The sequence below is a fragment of the Balaenoptera musculus genome, chromosome X (genome assembly GCF_009873245.2).
Source record: "Balaenoptera musculus isolate JJ_BM4_2016_0621 chromosome X, mBalMus1.pri.v3, whole genome shotgun sequence".
Lineage (NCBI taxonomy): Eukaryota > Metazoa > Chordata > Mammalia > Artiodactyla > Balaenopteridae > Balaenoptera > Balaenoptera musculus.
In genome coordinates, this window is record NC_045806.1 from 31,534,292 (window position 1) to 31,560,099 (window position 25,808).

General features: G+C 34.6%; 1 protein-coding gene across 1 annotated transcript in view; it reads left to right on the plus strand.

Moving 5' to 3' along the window:
* Positions 1–25,808, plus strand: part of CFAP47 (cilia and flagella associated protein 47) — a 489,567-nt gene that overhangs the window by 317,434 nt on the left and 146,325 nt on the right. Inside the window, 4 exon segments of the mRNA XM_036839258.1 lie at positions 1,202–1,398; positions 1,884–2,027; positions 2,775–2,948; positions 10,986–11,097. Coding sequence (XP_036695153.1) covers positions 1,202–1,398; positions 1,884–2,027; positions 2,775–2,948; positions 10,986–11,097 — 627 coding nt within the window.

Here is a 25,808-nt window from a genome sequence, read left to right on the forward strand (position 1 = left end):
GGCATTATACATAATATATGACATATACAACACATAATATATTCTATATAATATATGATGAATATATTTTTAAAATATGTAACACAGAACATAAAACACATACATACACATCTTCAATATGTTTTAAAAATGATTTAAAACAGTTAATGTTCTTGCAAGAATGACTGGTCTTCTTGGCATATAGACTTCAGTGTATTTGAAAACAAGTTTGTCATTTTTAACATTTGAGGTGTTAAATGTGAGTGAATTAAAATTATAGCCAATTAATATCATAATACTTGTCTATTGGTTGATAAGCTTGATTTGTCTTCTTGGTTTCGGAGAATTTCCTTGCACAGAGTTAGGCTTCTAAACATTTTTTTAGCACTTGTTTCTCATCTATAACTTAAATACTTTGGCCTTAGCAGTGAAATTTGTATTATAGTATTATACTGCATCCTACTTTAGGGTTGAGAGATTTTTATAACTATTTTCTCATTTCCTGGAGAATAAGAAAATTGTGACCTTCAGAGAAAAAGTAGTATTGCTTGGAAGGAAAGGACCAGCATAGACAGCCTGCCCCCATAAGAAATGATATTAGCTATTAACTTAAGGTATATGGTATAACAAGGTGATATGAGAAGTATTCATTGGACATGCCTCTTTTGGCTTCCCTTGGTTATTAACTATGAAAAATTATTTCTATCTGCTGGTCAAGTTGCAACTTATTTTGATTGCTATGGGACAGAACATTTCTATGTCATAGAAATGTGGCAGATAATAATGCTTGCCAAATATTCCATATATCTCTCAGTTCTCAGCCCCTGTCAGCTGAGATAGAACCGTGTGGTTGGGTCTGACCAGTTAGCTGTGATGTGTGTTAACTTTGGGCTGAGCACTAAAAAGCCCTTGAGCAAACTTTCAGTTACTCTTCCCTGACCTGTAAACAAAGGAGGAGTGGTGTGCCTGGGTCCCTCAGTGGCTTTATGGAGCAGACCTTCCTCTGACCTATGCAGGATATATTCTGTCATTAATAAAAAATAAACTTGCTTGTAATGCCCAGGAGATTGAGGGGTAGTGTGTTACCTTGCTATAACCTAGTCTCTTCTGGATTATATAATACAATTAAATACAAAAAAATAAAATATTGCTTTACCTGAAAATGAATCTTAGGATTTACACCATCAAAAATGATTAAACCATTTTTTAATTGTTTTGATAGTTACAGATGGATCTGTTCCAGTTCCTTTACGATTTGTTCCTCTCAGTCCTGGACGCTACCCTTGTAAAATCTTGTTGACATCAGGGTATGATGTGCGTGTCTATTGCGTTGAAGGTGTGGTAAATGAAGAATGTCCAGAGGCCAGATTTGATTTTGAAACACCAGCATTTGAAGCCCTTACCCAGAATATTCCAATAGTCAGCACAAACTTTTTTTTTTTTTCGTACTTTTCTTCATTCTCACTGCCACTGTCTCAATTAAAGTCCTTCAAACCTTTCATCTGAACTCTTACCGATTCCTAATTGCATTATGTGTGGCCATTTGTTTCTCCATATTGATGTCACAGTTTTATTCCCGAATATAAATGTTATCATATTACTTACCTGATTAATCACTTCTGCTGGATCTCTTTGCTTAAAACATTAATTCTAACTTCCTTAACCTATCATCAAACCAAGCAGAGTCATGGTCTCTCAGATCACTGCTCCAGATTCAGTTGTGATCTTAACACTTGATTAAGATGGGCTCATAGGCACTAAGAACAGTGATTGGCTGTAGCTTGGCTATTAGTGGGTGATAATAGCATCAAGGAAGGTAATATAATTGTAAGGAATTTTGAATTTTTTACACTGATATTTTTCTGTCTCTCTGATATTTTTCTGTCTTTATTTTCATGCTTTAGAATAATAAAACAAAGAATGAATGGAAATGTCAAGTTACTGTAGAAGGAGAATGGTTTTATGGGCCTCCTGTTTTACATGTTGGACCAGGTGAAACTGTGAATTATCCTCTCACATTCAAACCTATTTTGGAATGTGAGATTATGGTATGAACTCACTGATTTTTTTCCCTAGCTTTAATATGTCAATAAACCAATGTGTGATGTTAACATATATAATTAATGATAAATTTTCTTGCAGAAAAGTTATATTTTCTGGGGGAGGGAGTGGTGGTGTGATAAATTGGGAGATTGGTTGGGATTGACATATATACACTAATATGTATGAAATGGGTAACTAATAAGAACCTGCTGTATAAAAAAATAAAATTAAACTAAAAAATTTTTTTAAAAAGTTATATTTTCCATGAATTTGATCATTAGTGTTCACTCTGCTTGAAACTTTAATAAATGTTGTAACTTGAGGGATAAATATTCTGAAAGTCACAATGTCATAGGCTGTCAATATTTATGTCTAGATTATTTTTACATAATATGTTTAACAGAGTAAAATCATTGCTTTGTTTGTATTCAGTAAGGAAGTTTGTACTTCAGAAAATATTTTCTTAAGTCATATTTCTTTGACAAGGACGTAAACAGGCATATAATTGCTATGTATGAGAATGCCTATTAAACTGTCACTTAGAGAAAGTGAAAAGAAATGAAGAGCTTTTCACAGGAAATTCATCTTTATTCGTTCAGTAGAAGTATTTATATATAAACTGGAAAAGCTAATGACTAGCACCTCCTTGAAAGCTCATTTCATTGATCAGATTCAAGATTACTAAAATAGAAGAGATTGTTGGCATCCAACTGTCACTCCTATAGAGCTGAAATTTGGCTGATTTGTCACAGGGCAAACTTACCCTACAAAATGAAGTAGATGGTATGGAGCATATCTTTGACATAAAAGGGGTTGGAAAAAGACCGCTGGCCTTGGAACACATCACCGTAGACTGTCAAGTGGGGGAGATGACAAATAAACCCATAATGGTGCCCAATTATACAACAAGCATCCTAACATTTAAGGTAAGATTTTGGTTTTTTTTTTGGTATGAAAGTGTTTTCAGAAGGAGTGTATTGAATTATATGATATTTAAAAACATTTAATTTTACATAACTAGGTGAAGCAGTGTGACATAAGGAGATGGTTAGAATTCTCCTTTCTATTAGTCCAACAGCTTTTAAAATGCCATTTCAATTATAAAGTTGAATTAGCACCAAACAAGTTTTATATCTAAGTATTAGTATATAATCATAAAACACATTAAAATTTACTTATTTGAGTCATGTGTATTTTCACTTGAAGAAATTGTACATGACAATGAAAGATATTTTTTAAAAAACTTTTAAACAGCTTTTAAAATTGTAATGTGATATCTGCAGGCATGAAATTTCAAAAGTGTATGCTATCATTTACCAGTGTGAATAATAGCGGGAATGTGAAGGAATGCATAATTATTTACATCTTTATTTTTTATGAGGTTTTGTACTTGGCCCTCCTCACTTGATTTGTTTAAGCAGATCTGAAAATAAATTTTTCTACTCCCCACTCCCATATTTATCTACAAATTATGTGCCCAGTAGAATCCTCAAAGAAGCTTCAAATATCTATCCATCATAGATGCCTGAATCTAGTTTTAGAGGGTACATCAGAAGTTTAGAAATTCTCTGGGTTTGTCCTCTTTTTTTGGTAATCTTGAAAAATATGTGCTTTGATTTTCTTCTTCTTTCCTTACTGGATTGCAAATAGAGTGAATATTATGAATGAAAATCTCATCTTCTCACTCCCCTGCTAAAATTCTTCACTGTCATCTCTTGCCTTCAGGATTGAGTCCGGGCTCCCTGAAGTGGCTTTCACGTGTTTCAAAAGCCTATCTGCTCAGCTTCCTCTCTTAGCACTCCTGGCTCCAGCCACACTTAGGCCATTGTATATAGTATTTCCTTTTACTACAGCCTGGAAATCTCTATCCAATTCCCTATCTTCCACTTCTCTGTGTATGTCTAACTCCTTTTCATTCTTTATGGCAAAGCTTAGATGCCACTTTTCCAAGACTCCTTCTACATCCCCATAAACCTGGATTAGATGCCTTTCATGTGCTTCCACAGCATTTTTTTTTGTACTTTTCCCACCATCATGTACATTACATCCTATTGCTATTACCTATTCTCCACCAGATTATTCTTCTCCACCAGATTATGAACTGTGAGAAAGGGGGCATGCCCCTCGTATCCATACTTTTGTACTTAGCATAAATCATAGTATCAAGCACATAATAGTTTTTCAAGGAAGATTTGTTTAATGAACAAACATAATGGATGGCTTTTCAAATGGAAGGAAGAAAGAAAGGAAGGAAGGAGGGAAAGAAGGAAGGAAAGAAAAGAAAAGAAAAGAGCATGAATACTTGCACTTGCTATAAATAAGGAAAAAAATCATTTTTCCACCACTCCCTTTCCCCTTCCAGAATTTTCTGGTGAGCAAGAAATCCTGTCTTATGAGTTTGATGAAAACAGGTTAAAGAAAAAATTGCTTACTTTCTTAACATTGGTTATTTCATTTTGTTATGGCAGAGGTGATGTCTGTAGGTTTTTAAAGTTTTTATTCTTCAGAATGAATGCATTTTTTAAAAAAGGTAGACCTTTAAAAATAATAATTATGCTATATTAACTATATTTTTCTAATTAAATGTAGAAGTGGAATTCTATTCATAACAGAATTATACTTACAGGAAATAATAATCAAAGTCTATATTTCTATGGTTTCAATACACAAATAAAACTGAAGAATCTGGTTAATTTTACCTTTAGAGTGTAAGTTTTCAGTGAGGCCCTTCCTGTAATTAAAGATACTACATATTAAATTAATTAAATGTCATTTCATTAAGATATTAATAATACTGTTCATGTATTCCAGTTCTTCTATATTTCTATATTTAAATAGCACCAACAATTATAAAAGAACAGAAACATGTTTAAGACCGAAGAAACATTTGTCCCTAGAGATATTATGAATAAAGTATCACCTTTCTTAATTTGAAAATCACCATTATTTTTAATCAGCATGTACTAATGAGCATTACCAATTTGCCCTTTCTTTTCATTCATAATATTTAGTTTATTGCTGATATTTCAATGGAAATTCTATTGAGAAACAACTGAGATGCTGCTAAAGAGAAAGGCTAGACTGAGAAACTTTGCTTTATAGTGTCAGGATTCATCTTGCACTTCCTTTGAGACTACTGAAATGCTTCTGATTCTCCATCTTCATTCTTCAGTGTGTAAAATGAAGTTGGCTTCTGTGCACTCAAGGCTGATTCTCATTCTTTTCCCCCCTCTCTTTCTTTCTCTCTCTTTCAATACCTTCCTTATCGTTGGATTATTTTTCTTAATCTATAAATATTCTCAAAGATTTTCCATTATAAGATAAAACTTGTCTCTAACAATAGCCCTTCAACTATTACCCTCTATACTTTCCGTGATTGCTAAACTTCTTGAAAAAGCAATATTTACATGATCACTTCTTATTTCATGGTGGTCTATTTGTATCTCCTCTACTCTGTTGAAACTTCTGCCACAAAGATCACCCATAACTTTTGGTCAAGAAAAATCAGTTCTTTTCCCAAGTTATCTGCCTCAAAACTCCTATAATGTTTGGCACTGTCTATCTGCCTTCTTAACACTCTTCACCCTTTATTTTACATCATTCTATATTCCTCATTTCCGTGCCATTTCTGGATTATTACTTATCTGGTCCTTTTATTCCTCTAGCCTTCTCATTTCTTTTCAAGTTTCCACCTTCTAAAGCATTCTTATGTCTGTACAGCATCCCACTTGGCAGTTTCTTGGCTTCAAACTATCAACTAGGTACAAATGCCAAATTCATACTTTTACTCAAGATGTATTAGCTTCAGCCCCTCATTTTTGACTGCTTGCTGTACACCTCCACTTTGACAGTCTGCTAACAACTCAGACTCAGTATATTCTTTTCATGTCTTTTCCTTGTTCTATTTTTCATTGCTGTTAGTATTGATTTTTATGATGCTTTGTATTTTTTAAAACAAAGCCTTTTAACATATATTTAATCTCATTGCTACAAGAATAGTTTGCAATAGAAGGTTGAGACTGCCCTAACAGGAAAGAGAATATAAAAAAATCAGAGAATATAATTGAGATACAGGTAAAACGCTATGGCATTTTATCAAAGTGACCAAGGAGTAGGAAATAGTTATGCAATAAAGAAAACAGGAGACCTGGGACTTCCAGAATGGTGGAGCAAGGGGTTTCATAAATCTGTTCCTCCTTAAAAGCAATAAAAGCACTGACAAAAATTGTCAAAATGAAAATTTTTAAATCTTGAATTTAAACGAAGATTTCAAACAATCTGAGGAGTATTTACTCAAGAAAAACTCTGAATCCTGGTAAGAGCAGGGTGATTTGTGGCATTTTGACTTGACCCATTTCTATCCCCCTCTCCTCAGCTCTGCAATCTTGCAATCACAGTAGCTATGAAAACTGCAACCTTGCAAACAAAGGAAGAGGCAGACTGAGTATGGCTCTCCTCACAATTCCCATCCCCAGTACACTGTCACAACTTGACCTTTCTCGTAGCTCTCTAGCAACACCCCACCCCACGAGCAAGGTGTTGTCATCTTTTGACTTGTCTCATATCTTGCTCAGGTGGAAAGGCCCTATCCTCAGGACATTTGCCAAAAATATTCAGTAGTTTGACATTGCAGTTGCCTGAGGCTACAGTAACAGTCGTGGCCAACTAGAATTTGGCCAAAAACTTGAAAGGAAGATCTGGGGAATAAGATGTCCATAGGGGATTTTATTATTATTTTTTTTAACTATTTTTTTTTTTTAAACTTTGGGTTTATTTATTTATTTATTTTTGGCTGCGTTGGGTCTTCGTTTCTGTGCGAGGGCCTTCTCCAGTTGCGGCAAGCAGGGGCCACTCTTCATCGCGGTGCGCGGGCCTCTCACTATTGCGGCCCCTCTTGTTGCAGAGCACAGGCTCCAGACGCGCAGGCTCAGTAGTTGTGGCTCACGGGCGTAGTTGCTTCGCGGCATGTGGGATCCTCCCAGACCAGGGCTCGAACCCGTGTCCCCTGCATTGGCAGGCAGACTCTCAACCATTGCGCCACCAGGGAAGCCCCATAGGGGATTTTAAAACTCTGACATATCCCTGGGGAACAAGCCAGCCATGTGCATGTGCAGAGTGGTGCGCTTGCCCAGGGAAGGCAGAGAGGGTGCCAGTTTTTTCATCTCTGGCTGATGGAGAGGTGCTGTGTGAGCTGGAAGTTAAGGCTAAGGTAGAGTTGTAAACTACCTGAGTGATGAAGGTATGCCACAATATGTATGCAGTGCTCCTTGACAAAGGGTAAAAGATTTATTGTTTCAGACATGTAAAGAAACCTGTGACAAGCTACAGGCATACTTTGGAGATATTTGGTTTGGGTTCCAGACCACCACCACAATAAAGCAAATATCATAGTAAAGCAAGTCACACGAATTTTTGTTTCCCAGTGCATATAAAAGTTATATTTATGTTTACACTATACTGTAGTTTAAGTACACAATAGCATTATGTCTAAAAAGAACAATGTACATACCTTCATTAAAAAATACTTTATTGCTAAAAAATGCCAAAACAATTACAATAATAACATCAAAGATCACTGATCACCATAATAAATATAAAAATAATGAAAAAGTTTGAAATATTCCAAAAATTATCAGTGTGACAAAGTGAACAAATGCTATTGGAAAAATGGCACTTGTAGACTTGCACGACGCAGAGTTGCCACAAACCTTCAATTTGTAAAAAAAAAAAAAAAAAAAAAAATGCAATAAAGCAAAGCACAGTAATGCTAGTATGCCTGTATTACTGACCACTAAGCTATTTAGTGGACAAACACTACAGTGAATGCAGAATTTACAGAGTTCATCCAGAAAAATCACTAAATCAGCAAAGAACAAAGCAACAAAAACAAGAACAACATAAACTATGGGGAGGTAGTGATCTGATTTCAAAAATGGCTACATTACCTTATATAAAATGTATATTTTTCAACAACAAAAATTATGAGACAAAGAAAAAGGAAACAAAGAAACAGGAGAGTATGGCCCATATACAAGAAAATAAGCAGTCACTAGAAGTTGTCTCTGAAGGGGCCCACATGTAGGATTACTGGACAGAGACTTTATAATAAAACCTTTGTAAATATGTTCAATGAACTAAAAGAAATGGTATCTGAAGAATTAATGAAAAGTTTCAATAAAGAGATAGTATCAGTAAGTATTAATATATAGAAATTATGAAAAGATAAATTCTACAGTTGAAAAGTACAATAAAAAAGGGAAACATTCACTATATGGGCTCGAAATATTTTCTGATTTCCCTTGGGATTTCTTCTTTGACATATTGGTTATTTAGGACTACGTTATTTTAAATTCCACCTATTTAAGGATTTCCCAAATTTCTTTCCATTTTTGATTTCTAATTTAATTCTGTTGTTGTCAGAAACATACTGTGTATGATTCCAGCCCTTTTAAATTTATTGAGGCTTCTTTTATGTCCTAAGACGTGGTCTACCCTGGAAAATATTCCATGTGTACTTGAAACATGCTAAAAGGCATCCATGAAAATCCCACAACTAACATCATACTTAATGGTAAAACACTGAATAACTTTCCCTGTGATCAGGAGCAAGACAAGGATGTTCCACTCTTGCCACTTCTATTCAACATTGTACTAGAGGGTACTAGCTAGTGCAGTTAGTTAAGAACAAGAAATAAAGGCATGCACAGTGAAAAGGGAGAAATCATACAATCTGTATTTACAGATATCATGATCTTATAAATAGAAAATTATACAGAATCCACTAAATATACTATCAAAACTAATAAATGAGTTCAGAAGATTTGCTGGATATGAGATCAATATACAAAAATTAATCATTTCTATACACTAGTGATGAGCGATACAAAATGAAATTAATAATCATTTATAATAGTATCAAAAAGAATAAAATGCTTAGGATTAAGTTTGACAAAAGTAGGTCAAGATTTATACACTGAAAACTACAAAACATTATTGAAGGAAATTAAAGAAATTCTAAATAAATAGAAAGACATCACATGCTCATGGGTCAGAAGACTTAATATTGTTATGATGGCAATATTAAAAAAATTGATATACAAATTGAACACAATATCAAAATCCTAACTGACTTTTTTGCAGAATCTTCCAAGGTAATCCTGAAATTCTTACAGAAATGCAAGGGACACAGAAGAGCCAAAGCAATCCTGTGCAATAAGAAAGAAAGTAGATGACTCACACTTTCTCATTTTAAAACTTACTACAAACCCTTAAATACAAAGCTATAATATTAAAGAAAATGTACTGGCATAAGGTAGACATGTAGATGAATGGAATAGAATAGAATGTGCAGAAACAAACCTTTATAATAATGGTTAATCGATTTTTGACAAGGTTACTAAGAGAATTCAGTGAGACAAAATAGTCTTTTTTAAAAATCATGCTGAGACAACTTTATAGTCACATACAAAAAAATGAATTTGGACCCCTTAACTCTTACCATGTGCAAAAGTAAACTCAAAAAGGATCATAGACTAAAATTTAGTAGCTAAAACTATAAAAATCATAGAAGAAAACATACAAGTAAATCATAGAAGAAAACATACAAGGTCTTGACCTTGGGTTCGGCAATGATTTTTTTAGATATGACATTGGTGTGACAAAACAATAAATAAATTCAAAGTTGAAATGTTTGTGCTTCAAATGATACCTTGAAGAAAGTGAAAAAACAGCCCACAGAATGAGAGAAAATATCCACATGCCCAATATCTGATAAGGGCCTTGTTTCTAGAATATATAAACATCTCTTACAATTTAATAATAAAATGACAAGTAACACAGTTTTTTAAATGTGTGAAGAGTTTGAACAGAGTCCCCAAAAAGGATATGCAAATGAACAATAAGCACATGAAAAGATACTCAACATTATTAATCCTTAGGGAAATGCAAATCAAAACCACAGTGAGATACCACTTCACACTCATTAGGATGGCTATCATAGAAATGACAGACAAAAACTTTGAGAAAAGCTGTAGAGAAACAGGAACCATCATTCATTGCTGGTGGGAAAGAAAAATGGTGCAGCCATTTTGGAAAAGAGTTTTGGAAAGCAGTAATTTAAAAGCTTAAACATCTGGTTATCATATGTCCCAGCAATTCCACACCAAGATGTATGTCCATAAGAAAAGAAAATCTGTGTCTACTCAAAAACTTGTACATGTTTTCATAGCTGCATTATTCATCATAGACAAAAATGGAAACACCCCAAATTTCCATCAACTTGTGAACGGATACACAAAATGTGGTTGTTACAATTTAATACCATTCGTCAATAAAAAGAAATGATGTGCTGATAAACACGACAACATAGATGAACCTTGAAAACATTATGCTAAGTGAAAAAAAGCTAGTCACGAAAGACCACATACTGTATGATTTCTTTTTTATTGTTCAAGATAGGCACATCTATAGAGGGACAAAGTAGATTAGTGTTTGCCTGGGCAGTGGGGGGGGAAGGGGGGGTGGCAAGATGAAAGTACTCACTAAGGTGAAAGTTGAATCTAGCCAACAAGAGTTGTGGTCAAATGCTGCTTAAATATTATTTATATGCTGTAGTAATTTTGATGTAGAAATTCATTGAAATGGTTTATCTTTTGTACATCAAATTGCATAAAGAAAATTCTGCATGGCCTAAAAAAGCTAGTCTGATTGTCTAAGCATCAGTGATCTTGCTACAAGTAGCAACAGAAAATAAACATTGTTCTTTTGTTCTATTTTTTCATATGTCTCAGATTTTTCTTCTACTGTATGTATCATTTTTCTGGTTTGCTTTTCATTTAAAAGTGAACAGTTTTAATGGAGGTATTTAAGTTAAATTTCAGCTTTTCCTATGCTTTAGCTTATTATACTAATTTCATGGAAATGTTGACATTATATAATTCCTGTTTTTGAATACTCTTTTCTAGGTGTCCTCAGATCTTCCAATGGTGTGGGGAAACCCAGACATCACCATAGACCCTGATAACGCAATTCCCTATATTCTACACATATGCCCTTGGAAACGTGGTGTATTCAAAGGTAACAAAATCGTTAATGAAATATTATTAACTACCATACTGGGAAAGATGCGTGATGAGAAGAAATTAAAAAGTAACTTAAATTTCCCCTTTCTAATAAATAACCCAGAGGGAAATTTAGTTTTCCATTTCAGTCATTGCCTTTCTAAATAATCAGAGCTTTGGGGCATACATTTTATGTCTATAGTGCTATACTCTCTTGTCCATTTTTAAAAATTTATTTGTGGGGCAAATTCCTGGAAGTAGAAATATTTAGTTAAGGCATCTACATTTAAAATTGTGGTAAACACTTTCAAATAGTTATATCAATTTATGAGCCAGATAGCGTCCTATGAGAATATCTCTTGATAGGACTACGTATTATAAAAACATGTACATATACTTAATTGAACATGAAAAATAGGTTAAAGGCTTTGGTATATGTGAAGTTTTCTTTGTTTCTCTCTAGTAAAGCATTCATTTATACAAATTGCCTGATGGTCCCTGAAAAGAATTGCTTGCTTGGGAATGGGAGTGAGGGGTATTCCTACAAAGCTTTTGATGAGAGAGGAGGTGAGAGGTGTAGAAGACTAACAGGGAAGAACTGAGGGACTGTAATTCATCAAAGGAATAATTGTTCTATTCGGGAGAGAATTCAGTGTCCCGTGGTGGTTAGATCCTGCTGAGGAAGTTATTAAAATGTTGGTAAATGGATACAATTTAAAAATGTAGAAAGCATACAGCCAGTAGCAATCTTGTACTTCCTGGGAGCACTAGCCCCTCATCCTTGCTTGCCTCAACAAAGAATGTTTTAGGAAAAGGTCTGTACCTAGCATAGGAGGTGTAGAGAGCTGCTCCAAATAAGAAAGTACATAGAGAGTAGGCTGAATGCCAGCGCTGTTAACAAGCAGAAGGGAAATTTCGGAATGGCAACCACAGTGATCCAGTTACTACCACTGTGATAGAATATGCTATGGGCGAAGAGCCAACCCGCGCATCCCCACTCTCTGCTTCTAGTTGGCTTGACCTCAGATGTCACCACAGTCATAGCTGTTGGCATCCTGTGAAATCTTCCCGTCACTCTTCAGACATTTGGCTTTACAAAGCCCATTAATAATTCTCCATGTGATAGGCAGATTTTGAACTAGAGTGAGCCTATTCCAGGCAATTCAATAAAGTAGCATATTTTTTGCCATTTTTAATGTAATTCACAGGATAGAAATGTAAATTTCAGTTTTCATTTTAATCATCAAATGACACTCCTAATGTTCCTTAGTTTTAGAATTTTAACTAGTCTTTTGTAAAGGGTAGCAAGTGATTCAGAATTGCCATTATTATTTTTTATGTAAGTAATAAATCTGAGTTTCCTGTTCTATAAAAGGCAGTGAGGTTTGCTGTGTGTGAGAAGGAACATAAGAGGAACTTCAAACAGTAGAACATTGTTGAATTAAGAGTGTTTATGACTCCTTTAAGCAAAACGGAGCTGCTGTTCCATGAATCAGACTCTTAAAGTTATAGAAATGGAGCTAAGAAGAATTAAATAATCAGATTGAATATATCTTTCCTTTGTATAGTCATTTTTGTTGATTTTGGCAGCATTTCTGAGACCATAAAACTTCAAAACGTATTTTCACTGATCAGATAAGGACTCTTAGCATGCTGATTTGAAGGACTTCAGAAGAAATTTGGGGAACTTAAAGGCAACTCAGGATACGTCGTTAGGTGAGGATGAATTGGTAAGTATTGCTGGCTACTCAAGAGCTTTTGCAGCTTCATAATTTTGAAAAATATTTGCAAGACATGTTCATGATTGTTCTTCCCAGGGCGGTCCCTTAAATTTGAATCAATGTTGCCATTATGATTTGGACAAGCTGAGCCTGTAAAGAAGGCAAACTCCGTTTTTATTGATATTACTGTTGGAAGGCTGCTACAATATTTTAAGCAGTGTAAATGTAATTGCTTCTGAACAGTTGTTAAACTGTTGTAATATAAAGAAAACTAGACTAAAATTTTCATACATATATGAGAACGTTCCTATTTGTGCTGGTTAAAGAAGTATGTCAATGTACATGTGTATATCATCCATCTTAAAAAGAAAAAAACTTTGTACACATTTTCAGTTCTGTCCTTAATTATATAAACAATTATTTACAAAAGGCCTATAATTTGGAAAGTCTTGATAAGTATAGTAGTTATAAATAAAGCTGATCTTTAACCACGCTCTGTTAAAATATTTTCACAGATGCTTTTCCTCATATGTTGGCAAATACTCAATTGTTTGAGCTCCACTTAGGTGTAACTTTTGATCTCTAGCCACCACAGCCCCTCCCTTTGCCCCCCACCCCGACTTCCCAACAATTCAGCAACAAATAAAGGGTTAACACATGGCTCAGGACTTGGATCCAGTGTCCTTCCTGACTGGTCAGAGCTGGAATATAGGTTTGTTAATTATTTCAAATATTACCACTGGATACAAAGATAGATGCCGTATGGCTCCTGCCTCCTAGGAATTCATATCTGGTGGTAGAAATAGATATCCATAAGTCATCTCAGTACAAGGTACACACTGATATACCACGAGTTTAAACATGGCACTGCAGAGCATGATATTGGGAAACGTTAACCCTAACAGTGGGAGTCCAAGAGGGCATCTTAGGGGATAATGGGTTTGATCTGGACCTTAAAGGATGAACTGGGATTTATCAGCCGATATGGTGGGGAGGGCATTCTAGCAGAGGAAACAACCTTATTGAAAACACAGAGAAGTTACTTTCTGTAAATAATGAATAGAGGGGTGTGTCTGGAGTGTGTGTTTGTGGTAGCCAATGCAGAGTGACATACAGTTAGAAAAACAGGCAGACTTTGTTGGACAGAGTTGTGTTTTACTTCTTATTGCAGTTGGAGCCATTGAAGATTTCTGAGCGGCATGAGTCAACTGAGTTTTAGAAAGAAAAGTCTGGAGGTAACATATAAAATGGATAGGAGGTACAAGAGAGGGTGGATAGATCTGAGAGATCATTTAGGGGCCTTTAGCAATATTCTGGTTGATTAGTTCTCAATATTAGTTTGTGCCTCTTCTCCCAAAAGCAGACCCTGAGAAAAGAGTTTAATTGCAAGTAGTTTTTTTGAGAGGTGATCACAGGAAGCACGCTGACCAAATGGGGAAGTAAGATGCTGAAAGGAAAAAGTCAGAAAATGAGCTAGATATCAGATTACTGCTGAGACCTGGGGAACCTCACTGGGAACTTTCTGAGAGAATTGTCAGGCTGAAGGGTAAGGAAATTGGGGTAAACATCCTCTACCTCCTTTCCCTCAATGATTAAAGTTTGTTCTTAGGGCAGATTCCCATGGCAGTGAATTCCCACTGGAAAAGAGTCATAGGAAACCACTGGTGTGAATGCGAACTGTCTGCAGAAGGGATTATCATGGGGCACTGAGTCATATGTGGCATATACTAAAGTAGGTGTCATGGCATATTGATTGGTAGGTAGAAATTTTGAGAAATGGATGGAACTGGAATTAACACAGGAGCCTGCAGTGAACTACAATCATGTTTCAGGCGTGCCTATATGGAGGTTTAAATTTGAATGCCTCTTTGGCCATGGAACAAAAAGTTAAGGTTGACCATTTAAATGAACATTAAGGGCAGACCAAACTAGGCCAGTGATAGTGGGTTAAAAAAAACAGAAGTGAAGTTTCAAGAAAAGTAACAATGGAAAATGATGCTGTAGCAGCTTGGGTTTCCAGGGAATCAGACTCTGAGATGGGAGATTAGTTTATAGGACATTTATTAGGGAATGTGTTGTGATCAACACTTGTGAAAGGAAAAGGTAAGAAAACATAGTGACCGGAGGGAAAAGTTGAGTTTCCGGACAGGCGGAGTGAAGGCTTTTAGTCAACTCACTGGGGCCTCTGAAGCTGGGATGGTCCTCTGGACTTGTCCCAAGTTAGGAGAAGGGGACTGGGCCTTTATGCTGCTGTGCTGATCAGTCATTGAAAGTGGAGTACATGTGGAAGGAGGTTTGACCTTGGGTGAGGCTTTTTTTTTTTTTCCACTCAATGCGCGATGCCTAAAGAGGGCTTGACCAAATAGTCATTTTCCAGCATTATTTCTAGTAGCAACAGAAATAAGTCGTTCATTCCTGAAAAGGAAAATGGTTGATGTAGCATAATGTCTACGAGAGCTGCATTTGATCAAAATTGAATAAGGAGAGAGAGGGAGAAAGGCGAGTCAAGTGTACTTCTGATAGTAAGCAACGCTAAGGAAGGTGATACCGTTAACTGAGAGAGAGAGGGGTGTTGGGGGAGGGAGGAAGGGAGGGAGCGAGAGAGAGAGAGAGAGAGAGAGAGAGAGAGACGATTAGCAGGATTGATTTACTAGTTAGGGAGGGAAAGCCCAGTTCTATCTTGATTTGAAGATTATCTTTTCTGTGTCAATAAATTTCAGAAAAATGGAAAAATATTGAATCAGTCAACCTAGATATGAAAGCATAGAACCTTAAAGGGAAACAGACACACAAAACCAAGCAAACAAAAACACCGTGTGTAAAGGCAGAAATGTGTTAATGACTAAATGCATTAAAACGTAATGGCCTAATTCTCTCCTTAACAACCAGAAAATGACCTCTCTGGTCATTAGAATGCAAAAAGCTAATATTACTGTCCATTATTACAGGATTAGTATGTAACAAAATATAGAAATGTAGTAATGGCCTGTGGCTTATTTGTAGTAGTGAAATATGCAACTAAATTTCCATTCGTCTCAGGTAGAAACTTGATTTTTTGTACAAGGCCAATATTTAGTGAAGATGATTAGGCATTAACGGTTAGCATATACTTTAGTAAGAATAATCCTTAAATTTATTTTGGTTGCAATAACATGATTCACAAATATGATTTAGAGATGGCTATAAACATGCATGTTCACAACATAGAGCAACTCACTCCTAATATAGCACTAAGAAAATGAACTTGTAAGAATTAAGGTTATACAATTTGATATAACCTATATATCATTTTTTTCTAATAGTTTGCTCCATTTGCTCTTCAATAATCTACATGGAACACATATGTCTCTGGCATAACTGTTCTGAGTTTCTTATGAGGAAATCACAGTAATCAGCTCAGTGCCCTCCAGCTTGTGAATATCAGGGTGATAATATAACTTTAAAAAGCAGATTTTAGTAAAAACAAACAGGTGACTGTCTAAACTTGTGGGGATACCACTAGGGCCCCCTTTCTGTGAAGAGAAATGAAGAGTTATGAAGCTAAATAATTAATTTGGGGTTTGGTAGTCCAAAAATATAATGTGAAATCGGGACCCCAAACCATGCAAGCCTGGGCTCTTTGACAGGTTTGTTTTCTGATTCCCAGTTATGACCCTGAAAGGCAAGACTCCAGGATACCACAGAGTAGTTCATATTCCAGAACAGATATCATCTCCAGTGATGGCTCAGTGTAGTGGATTCCTGCTTTCTTAGCTTGTGTGTGTGTTTAACTTAAAATTGTCAGTTGAGAGAGGATTCTCTTCCAACATATTATGGAAACGGCGATCCCTAGATATCTTTAAACAGCTTTTATCTTACTGTTAACCAATGCAGTTGATTTATCTAACCTAAGCATAAGACTTCATAATTATCCCTTATGATCCCCCAGTTGTGAGGAACATACTTTCATCTCCAGGGAAGAAGTCTTTAGAAATCCTTCCAATTGTTAATGACATTTATTTATGATCAAAAAAAGAGTGGGGGGGTGGGAAACTTGGGTAGTTGAATATCTTATCTTTGTCTACAGAGTCGTGGAAGTCCACAAGGACTATTTATTGAACTATGAGTCATTTAAATTTATGAAGTGTAATCAGACTGAAATAATTTAATATGTTGATCATGGCATGGTAGCCTAAAATGATCTCTAAACATTAAACAAGAGTATTTTTACGCCTAAAACTAATATAATGTTATGTGTCAATTTTATCTCAATTAAGAATAAATATTTAAAATTTTTAAAGGATATTTTCATAAACCATTCACTTACAGTGTCAAGTATTTAATTGTTCAGGATACTACATGGACACAGTTCAATACCGTGCTTTAATTGTTTATTCTACAGTAGAGAATTAAATGCTGAGAATCCACATTTTAAGATGGTTTCCAGTCATGTTAGTAAATTTAGTCTCTACCCTGAACATTCATGATAAAGTAGTCTTAAATTCTCTCTTATGTCCGTGCCCCTTGACAAGCTGATAGCTCTAGAAAGTTGGTAACAATGGTGATTTTGATGTAGCCCACAATTACCTTGTATTTTTTCAGCAGCAGCCGAAAGTGCTTTTTCACTTGCTGAAAAGTGATTGCATTTATTCAGTTCAACACAACTGTAAATTAGAGCTAAGATTTATTTCTGCAAATTTGCAATTCAGAAGTCCTTATGCTAGAATGAGATCTATTATGACATTGGCACAAGAAAGCCTACTCTAAATGATTGCAAACAAGCTTTTAGTCAGCTCTGCTAAATATTTTTAAAAATTTATTTTTGATGAACTTCTGCTTAATGTCAAAACGAAATGTTTAATGTGTGCATAACAAAGTTCTTATGTTAGGCCTATGTTTAAACAAGATAGGAATAGTTTTTATAGCTGGCGTCCTGCTACTCTCCACTATCTAGACAGATATGTATTACCAGTTGCCATCTTTGAAATAGAAATTCAGTTCAAAATTTGATTTCTAATGTTGTATGTGATGAGAAGCCTGCTTGTCATGTGTATTTTCAGAATGTGATGCTGAGCAAAAGTAGTGCTATTTAAATTTGCATTTTTTTCATTTAAAGTTTGGGCAGTATATTCATGCTAACCAGCACATCACAATGGCAAAATTGCACATCTTTTCCTTTGCCATCTCTTATCTTACTGCTATTGTGTTGCAAAGGAGCACGTTTGGAGGTCACGTGTGACTTCAACCTCCACTTATATCATTCTCTGGTTGGGCGACCTTGGTGGTAAACTTAACATCACTGATTATCAGGTTTCTTACATGTTAAATATAGATAATACTTAACCTTTCCTTAACCTTAACCCAGGGTAGTTATGGGCATAAAATGGGAATATATGAAAAGTACTCATCTAGTAGGTGCTCAACTAATGTTTATCACTCTTATTTAATATGCTAACTCCCATTTTTGAAAATTCCCTGATATGATATGGATATATGGGAGGATTTAGGACTTCTTTTGTCTCCACTCTCTCCTAGTTTGTCTCAATGAAAATGCCAGAGAAAGTGCTATCAAAAGCTTGGCTGAAACTGAATTTGGATCTTGCTGGCCTGTTCCCACCAGTGTTGTAGACTGTGCACAGTTATAGGAGCATAGAAACCAATTAGATGCCACTGGTCTTTCAAAACAAATGTTGGCTGCTTTAAATGCCATAAAGCATTTTCATGCTCTTTTAGGTGAAAAATGTGGTTTACAAAAAAAAAACAGGGCCTGGAGGCACTGCAGAGAGAATGAATTGGGTTTGTTTGGATCCTCTCATGGTCTTCTGGGCTTTCCTCTTTGCTTTCACCATCTCTGCTTTCCCAGACAGCCTCTGCTCTGATGTTTCGTAAAAGCTCTAGCCACCTGCATGGTATTACCCTGGGGGGCTTGTGAACGTTAGATTTGTTCTTCCTGCCCCTGACCCCAAAATCAAAATCAGTATTAACTCTAGTCTCAAGGTCTACTCAGATGATTGGCTAGAGATAAATTCATGCACGTTAATAGATCAATGAGCGACGACAAATCCTGCATTTTCTGCCTTTACACAGGATGATCTGTCCTTTGAGTGCCAGACTAGCATTGGCCTGCAGACCAACACCTGGCATACAGCAGCAGGTATCCGGTCAGTGTCAAATGGAAGAAGAAATACATTTCAAAAATAAAATTATTTCTAAAATATTTTTTAAATTGCTTAGTAGTGCAGTAATAGGAGTGCAGTAAAATATGAGAACAAGGAAGATTTACAAACTTGAAGAAAAACATAAATTTGAAAACTGCATATATTCTGTGAAACTGAAGGAAGACACTCTTGCAATTCCAGTGTTTGCCGTGGAGTCATGTATCAGAGACATAGTTCTCCCTGGGAGTGCAAGGTAGGCCGTAGATGCTCTATTGAATATGAATTTAGGTTGCTTTCAGAAGAAGGCTCTAGTGGCTTCCCAATCCACCCATGATATTCTGGTTAAAAGCTTCATATTTGAATTTTGAACTAGTGATATATATATATATGTATATGTATATATATACACACACACATATATATCATTGTTATTAAGAAAATAAAACTTTCTCCCTCATTTCGCCACCTCTCTCTCATCCCCCCTCCTGTGTGTGTGTATGTTGTATGTGTGTGTGTGTGTGTGTGTGTGTGTGTGTGTATCCTGCTTTACTAGTCAAAAGAATTTGTGTATTTTGTAAGGAGTTATTTATAGTAAAATGAAAATATGATTTGGGAAGTCATTGGCTTTTTTAAATTTATTTATTTATTTATCATTTATTTAATTTTTGGCTGCATTGGGTCTTCGTTGCTGCGTGCGGGCTTTCTCTAGTTGTGGCGAGCAGGGGCTGCTCTTTGTTGCGGTGCGCGGGCTTCTCATTGCAGTGGCTTCTCTTGTTGCGGAGCACGGGCTCTAGGTGCTCGGGCTTTAGTAGTTGTGGCTCACGGGCTCTAGAGCACAGGCTCAGTAGTTGTGGCTCACGGGCCTAGTTGCTCCACAGCATGTGGGATCTTCTTAGACCAGGGCTGACCCGTGTCAGCCTGCATTGGCAGGTGGATTCTTAACCACTGCACCACCAGGGAAGCCCCCAAGTCATTGGCTTTTCTCATGTAAAACTTTTACTGAAGAATCTCAGAGAGGGGGGTTTATTGTAAATAATTTATTCATACATTTTTGAAAAAAAATTTCAAATTCAAAGCATCTTTCAAAGAGGCTTTCTAATATGTGAGGAATTAAACATAACCTCTTGGAATTAGAAGGGTTAGAAGAACATTCAGAAATTATGAAACTTTAAAACTATTTTTTGTCTTTTAAATATTTTTTCTTCTTTTATTGAAGTATAGTTGATTTACAATGTTGTGTTAATTTCTGTTGTACAGCAAAGTGATTCAGTTATACATATATGTACATTCTTTTTGTAATATTCTTTTCCATTTTGGTTTATCACAGGATATTGATTTTAGTTCCCTGTGCTATACAGTAGGACCTTGTTGTTTATCCATCCTATATATAATAGTTTGCATCTGCTAACCCCAAATATAATAGTTTGCATCTGCTGACCCACCCCGGCAACCACAAGTCTGTTCTCTATGTCTGTGAGTGTGTTTCTGTTTCAGAGATAGGTTCATTTGTGTCATATTTCAGATTCCACATATAAGTGATATGATATGGTATTTGTCTTTCTCTTTCTGACTTCACTTAGTATGATAATCTCTGGCTCCATCCATGTTGCTGCAAATGGCATTATTTCATTCTTTTTAATGGCTGAGTAGTATTCCATTGTATATATGTACCACATCTTCTTTATCCATTCATCTGTTGGTGGATATTTAGGTTGTTTCCATGTCTTGGTTATCGTGAATAATGCTGCTGTGAACATAGGGGTGCATGTATCTTTTTGAATTATACTTTTGTCCAGATACATGCCCCGGAGTAGGATTGCTGGATCATATGGCAACTCTATTTTTAGTTTTTTGAGGAACATCCATACTGTTCTCCGTAGTGGCTGCACCAACTTACATTCCCACCAACAGTGTAGGAGGGTTCCCTTTTCTCCACACCCTCTCCAGCATTTATTATTTGTAGACTTTTTAATGATGACCATTCTGACTGGTGTGAGGTGGTACCTCATTGTAGTTTTGATTTGCATTTCTCTAATAATTAGCGATGTTGAGCATTTTTTCATGTGCCTCTGGGACATCTGTATTTAACTATTTTTTCTTAACATGGATCTACTTCAAAAAGTTTTGTGAATACTGATGAACATTTCCCTCTTAACATTCTGCAGTTTTATAAAATATGACTCCTGTTTTTATTGTGTGGATGGGGTCTAAGGATGCTTTTTAATGCTAAAATCCATTTTTATCTCATGCAGAAATTAATCATAGAAATAAGTTGAAAATAAACAAAAAATGAGGGCTTTACATGGAGGCTTAAGAAGCCACCTTCACAGTGCAGTGAATCCAGACAAATGAGCAAACAATTATATTTGATATCAACGAAACATGCATAGCTTTATGGAACAAGAGGAGATATAGATAGAGATTTAAGATAGATAGATACATAAAAGTCTTCTGGCTATTTAATATGATGGCTTCATTAATTATCCTGTATTAATTATCTTGCACATGACATTGCCTTGTGCTGGAAAGATACTCATTGGTGGCTGTGAACTTCTCTTAAACACATCCTGCTTATACAGTACTTCCAATTTGGGGAGACAGTTCTCAACTTCTGTCAATATTCTGCTCAGAAGTGGTGGGTATAATATCTGAAATACACTGTATTTTTTTAACACCTTTATTGCAGTATAATTGATATACAATAAGTTGTACATATTCAAAGTACAATTTGAGAATTTTTAACATATGTGTACACCCATGAATCCATTGACACAATTCAAATAATATATTTTACCCCCTGAAGTTTCCTTGTGTTCATTTTTAATCTTTTTGCCTCTGCTCCCTTCCTGCTCAATGCCACTATTGCCCTGGACAACCATTTATCTGTTTTCTGTCACTTTATATGCATCTTATAGCATTATATATATATATATATATATATATATATATATATATATACACACACACACATACACATACACACATGTATATATATACACACACATATATATATACACACACACACTATATATATATAACTATATACATATATATACTATATATATACACATAATATATATACATAATATGTAATATTTTATATAGTATACTAAATATATAATAAATATTTATAAATAATATATTTATATAAAATTATATAAATACGAATATTTATAAATATATAATATATAATATAATTATAATATATATAATAATATATTGTGTATTGTATATATGTATGTTGTGTATTGTGTATATTGTATATATGTGTATATATACACACTATATATATTGTGTATATATATATTATATATTATATAATAACACATTGTACACCCTTTTTTTTGGCTGTTTTCTTTTGTGCATTGTAATGTTTTTGAGATCCATCCACACAGTGTATCTATCAATAGTTTATTCCTTTTATTGCTGAGTAATACTCCATGGAATGGATATACCACACTTTGTTCACCTATTTACCTATTGATGGACATTTGGGTTTTGGCATTTTTTGGTAATTACAGGTAAAACTGATATGAGCATTCATGTATACGTCTTTCTATGGGCATATACTTTCATTCCTCTTGGGTAAATCACTTATATGTTGGATGGCTGGGTAACATGGTTGTTGAATTTATAACGTTTAAAGAAACTGCTAGACCGTTTCTCAAAAAGATTGTTCCCTTTTCCATTCCCACCAGCAGTGTATGAAAGTTCCACTTTCTCTACATCATTGACCATACTTAGTAGGGTTAGTCCTTCCAATTTTTTCCATTTTAATTTGTTGTAGTGCTATTATAGTGTGGTTTTAATCTGTATTTCCATAATGAATAATAAATAACGTTGAACATCTTGTGCTTGTTTGTCATCCATACAGCTTCTTAATTTAAATTTTTTTTCAAGTCTTTTGACCATCCCCCCCATTGAGTTGCCTGTTTTCTTATTGTTGAAATTTTAGAAGTTTTTAAAAATATATTCTGGATGTATTCCCTTTATCAGTTATGTGCTTTATAAATTTTTCTCCCATATGTAGTTTTCCTCTTAATTTGATTAACAGTGTCTATTAAATAGCAGAAGTTTTAATTTTTTTCCAGCTTCATTGAGGTATAATTGACAAAAATTGTATATATTTAAGATGCACAATGTGACGATTTGATGTATGTATACATTATGAAATGATTATAGAAGTTTTTAATTTTAATGAAATGCAGTTTATCAGTTTTTTCTTCTATGGATCAGGAAGAAGCATGCAGTTTTAATTGCAATCTAGACTATCATTGCTTGCTCCAGAAATGAAAGCATAGGTTCTTGTTAAAGTTAAAATGTAATCAACCATTCTCTGCAACAGAAATCTGAATCCTATAGATTTTAATAATCCTTTATAATCCTTTCCTGTCGTCTTTAGTGTCTTGATATACTCATGCCAAAATGTATTATAGAAAGAACAAACAGTATAATTCCATGCACACAAAAAAATGGAGCCTTTAGTACTACCATTGGGTGCTAAACTGCTGTACATTTTATCGTAAAAATTAAGCATTTAGAAAGAGTGGGAGACAAGAGCTCTATTTATGGCAATTGTGGCCCCAGCACTGGGTTTCTTTATCTCTGTTTTTTATCAGCCACATAATTTTGTTTTTCCACCTTGCCTTTTGGTCCCCTAATGAAGGGGAAATAAAACAAAAGAAAGTGAGTTAGATATAAGGTTAAAATGAAGAAAGAAAAAGATAAAGAGAGAGAAGGAGGAAGAGGGCTAGTAGAGGATTCCTTAGGCTTGCTACTCAAATTTTAAAGGGTCGTATGATATTAGAGAAACAACAGTTAAGATTAATTTGATCATGTGTAATATAACGTGCATAGAGCAAATACTTACGAAAAAACTTCTTGACGGAATTCATGTGCCTCCAAGAAATTCACAAGTGGATAAAATCCTAGCCATACGGAGATTTTCCATAACAGTTCTCCTCATTAGGGAGAAGGAGTGGTGAAGGTCCAGTGGAAGGAGCAGGAAGGATGTGAAGGGACCAAGTGCAAAGAGGTCAAAGACCTTACCAGGTTTAACTGTTGCCATGGAATCTTGCTTTTGCAGGTTTTGTAAGGGATAAAATAGTTTAGGTGATCACTGAGCAGTATCTGAGACCTATCACTTTAGGTCAAAATAAATAAATATTTTCTAAGTATACGAATGATTTTACTATTTTTCTGATCAAAAGCCCATTTATTCCATGCTATTTACACATGACTTAATGTGCCATTTCCCATATTCTGTGTCAGGTAAATGTACATGCCTTTGTCACTTACTAACTGTGTGACCTGGAGTAAGTTATCAAACATTCTCTACAGCCTGGGTTACTCAGCTTTAAAATAAATCTAATGAGTAATTAACTCATATGTTTATTAAAGTGGTTAAATAGATAATGAATGTGAAGCATTTAGCATCACCTAACACAGAATAAGCATTCAATAAATAATTTTCCATTATTTTCAAAAGAAATTAATATGAAATTACATTGCTCAGTCTATAAACTTGAGTCTGATATTTACATTTTACAAGAGAGTATGAAATTAGAGAAAAATAATTCCTAATTTTTTTAAATGACTTAAATACTAGGGAATATTTGTTTTTTGACTATTCAGACCCTTAGAGTGTTTAGCAGAGGAAAATAATCCATTTCTCAAAATATAAGCTTGTGCTATTAAAAATATAATAGCTATAATTATGATTCCTATTAGATTTTTTGTAACACTCTATTCAGACAAACTGAAAATCTCCATTAAATCAATGATGTTACATTTTAGAGAGTTGCTTTTGCTCACTACTATTATTTCTGTTACACCTATAGTTTTTCCAAAGCAGTCTAATAATTTTCCTATCACTCTGATAAACTCAAGCACAAATAATCAAGCTTTTATTTATTTTTGTTCCCTTTTGGATTGGTTGGTGTTGGCCTGAACAGAGGAATACAGGGAACAAAGTAATCACATGTACATATAGTGTGGCAAAATATTATCATCTTTTGAAACACATGTTCTTCTCATAATTATTATTTACTGCATTTGGTTTGAAGTTTCATTGCTACCAGTCATGCCGCTGAGTCTAAAGTTATTCCTTGTAATAAAAGTTTACAGGAATTCGACCACTTGTCTCTTCTACTGTAGCTAATTAATAACCAAAATAAAGATGTAATTTAAAAATGTAATTGTTTAGAATTAAAATGAAAATTACATTGCCAAGAAAAAGGTTTTTCACTGGAAAAAAATGTATATAAGTTAGTGGTATAATTCTAAGATGCATTTTTAAAAGTCTACTTTCAATTAAAACATAAGCTACTATATAGGCCTATAATTTCTTCCATAGTTCTCTTCATCCATTTCTATTTTTGAGATAAATATGTAATTTCTCATTCTGGTATATAATATATGGTCTTATATAGGCCTTTTGAGTTGTTTTACAAGTGATTGTCCAATTTCTATTTGCTATGGGATAATAAAAATGCAAAAATGTTTAAATGGGTGTGTTGGAGGAAGAAAAATATGCTGAGTATATAAATGAACTGAAATGAGAAAGAATGGAGAAAGTGTACTTTTAATTCTTGAGAATATTTCATAGTATTTGAAATATTGATTAGGTTTCCTTATTATTCAGTGCACACATATTAACATATATAAGGTTATCCAAATAATGGTTTTATTTAACTGAGTTGTTTCCTTAGTTTTCTAATTGTTCATTGCTAGTGTACAGAAATTTACCCTTCATTCATTCATTCATTCATTCATTCCTGAAATGAGTCTCATTTGATTATGGTATGTAATCCTTTTGATATGCTGCTGAATCCAATTTTCTAGTATTTTATTGAAAAATTTTGCATCAG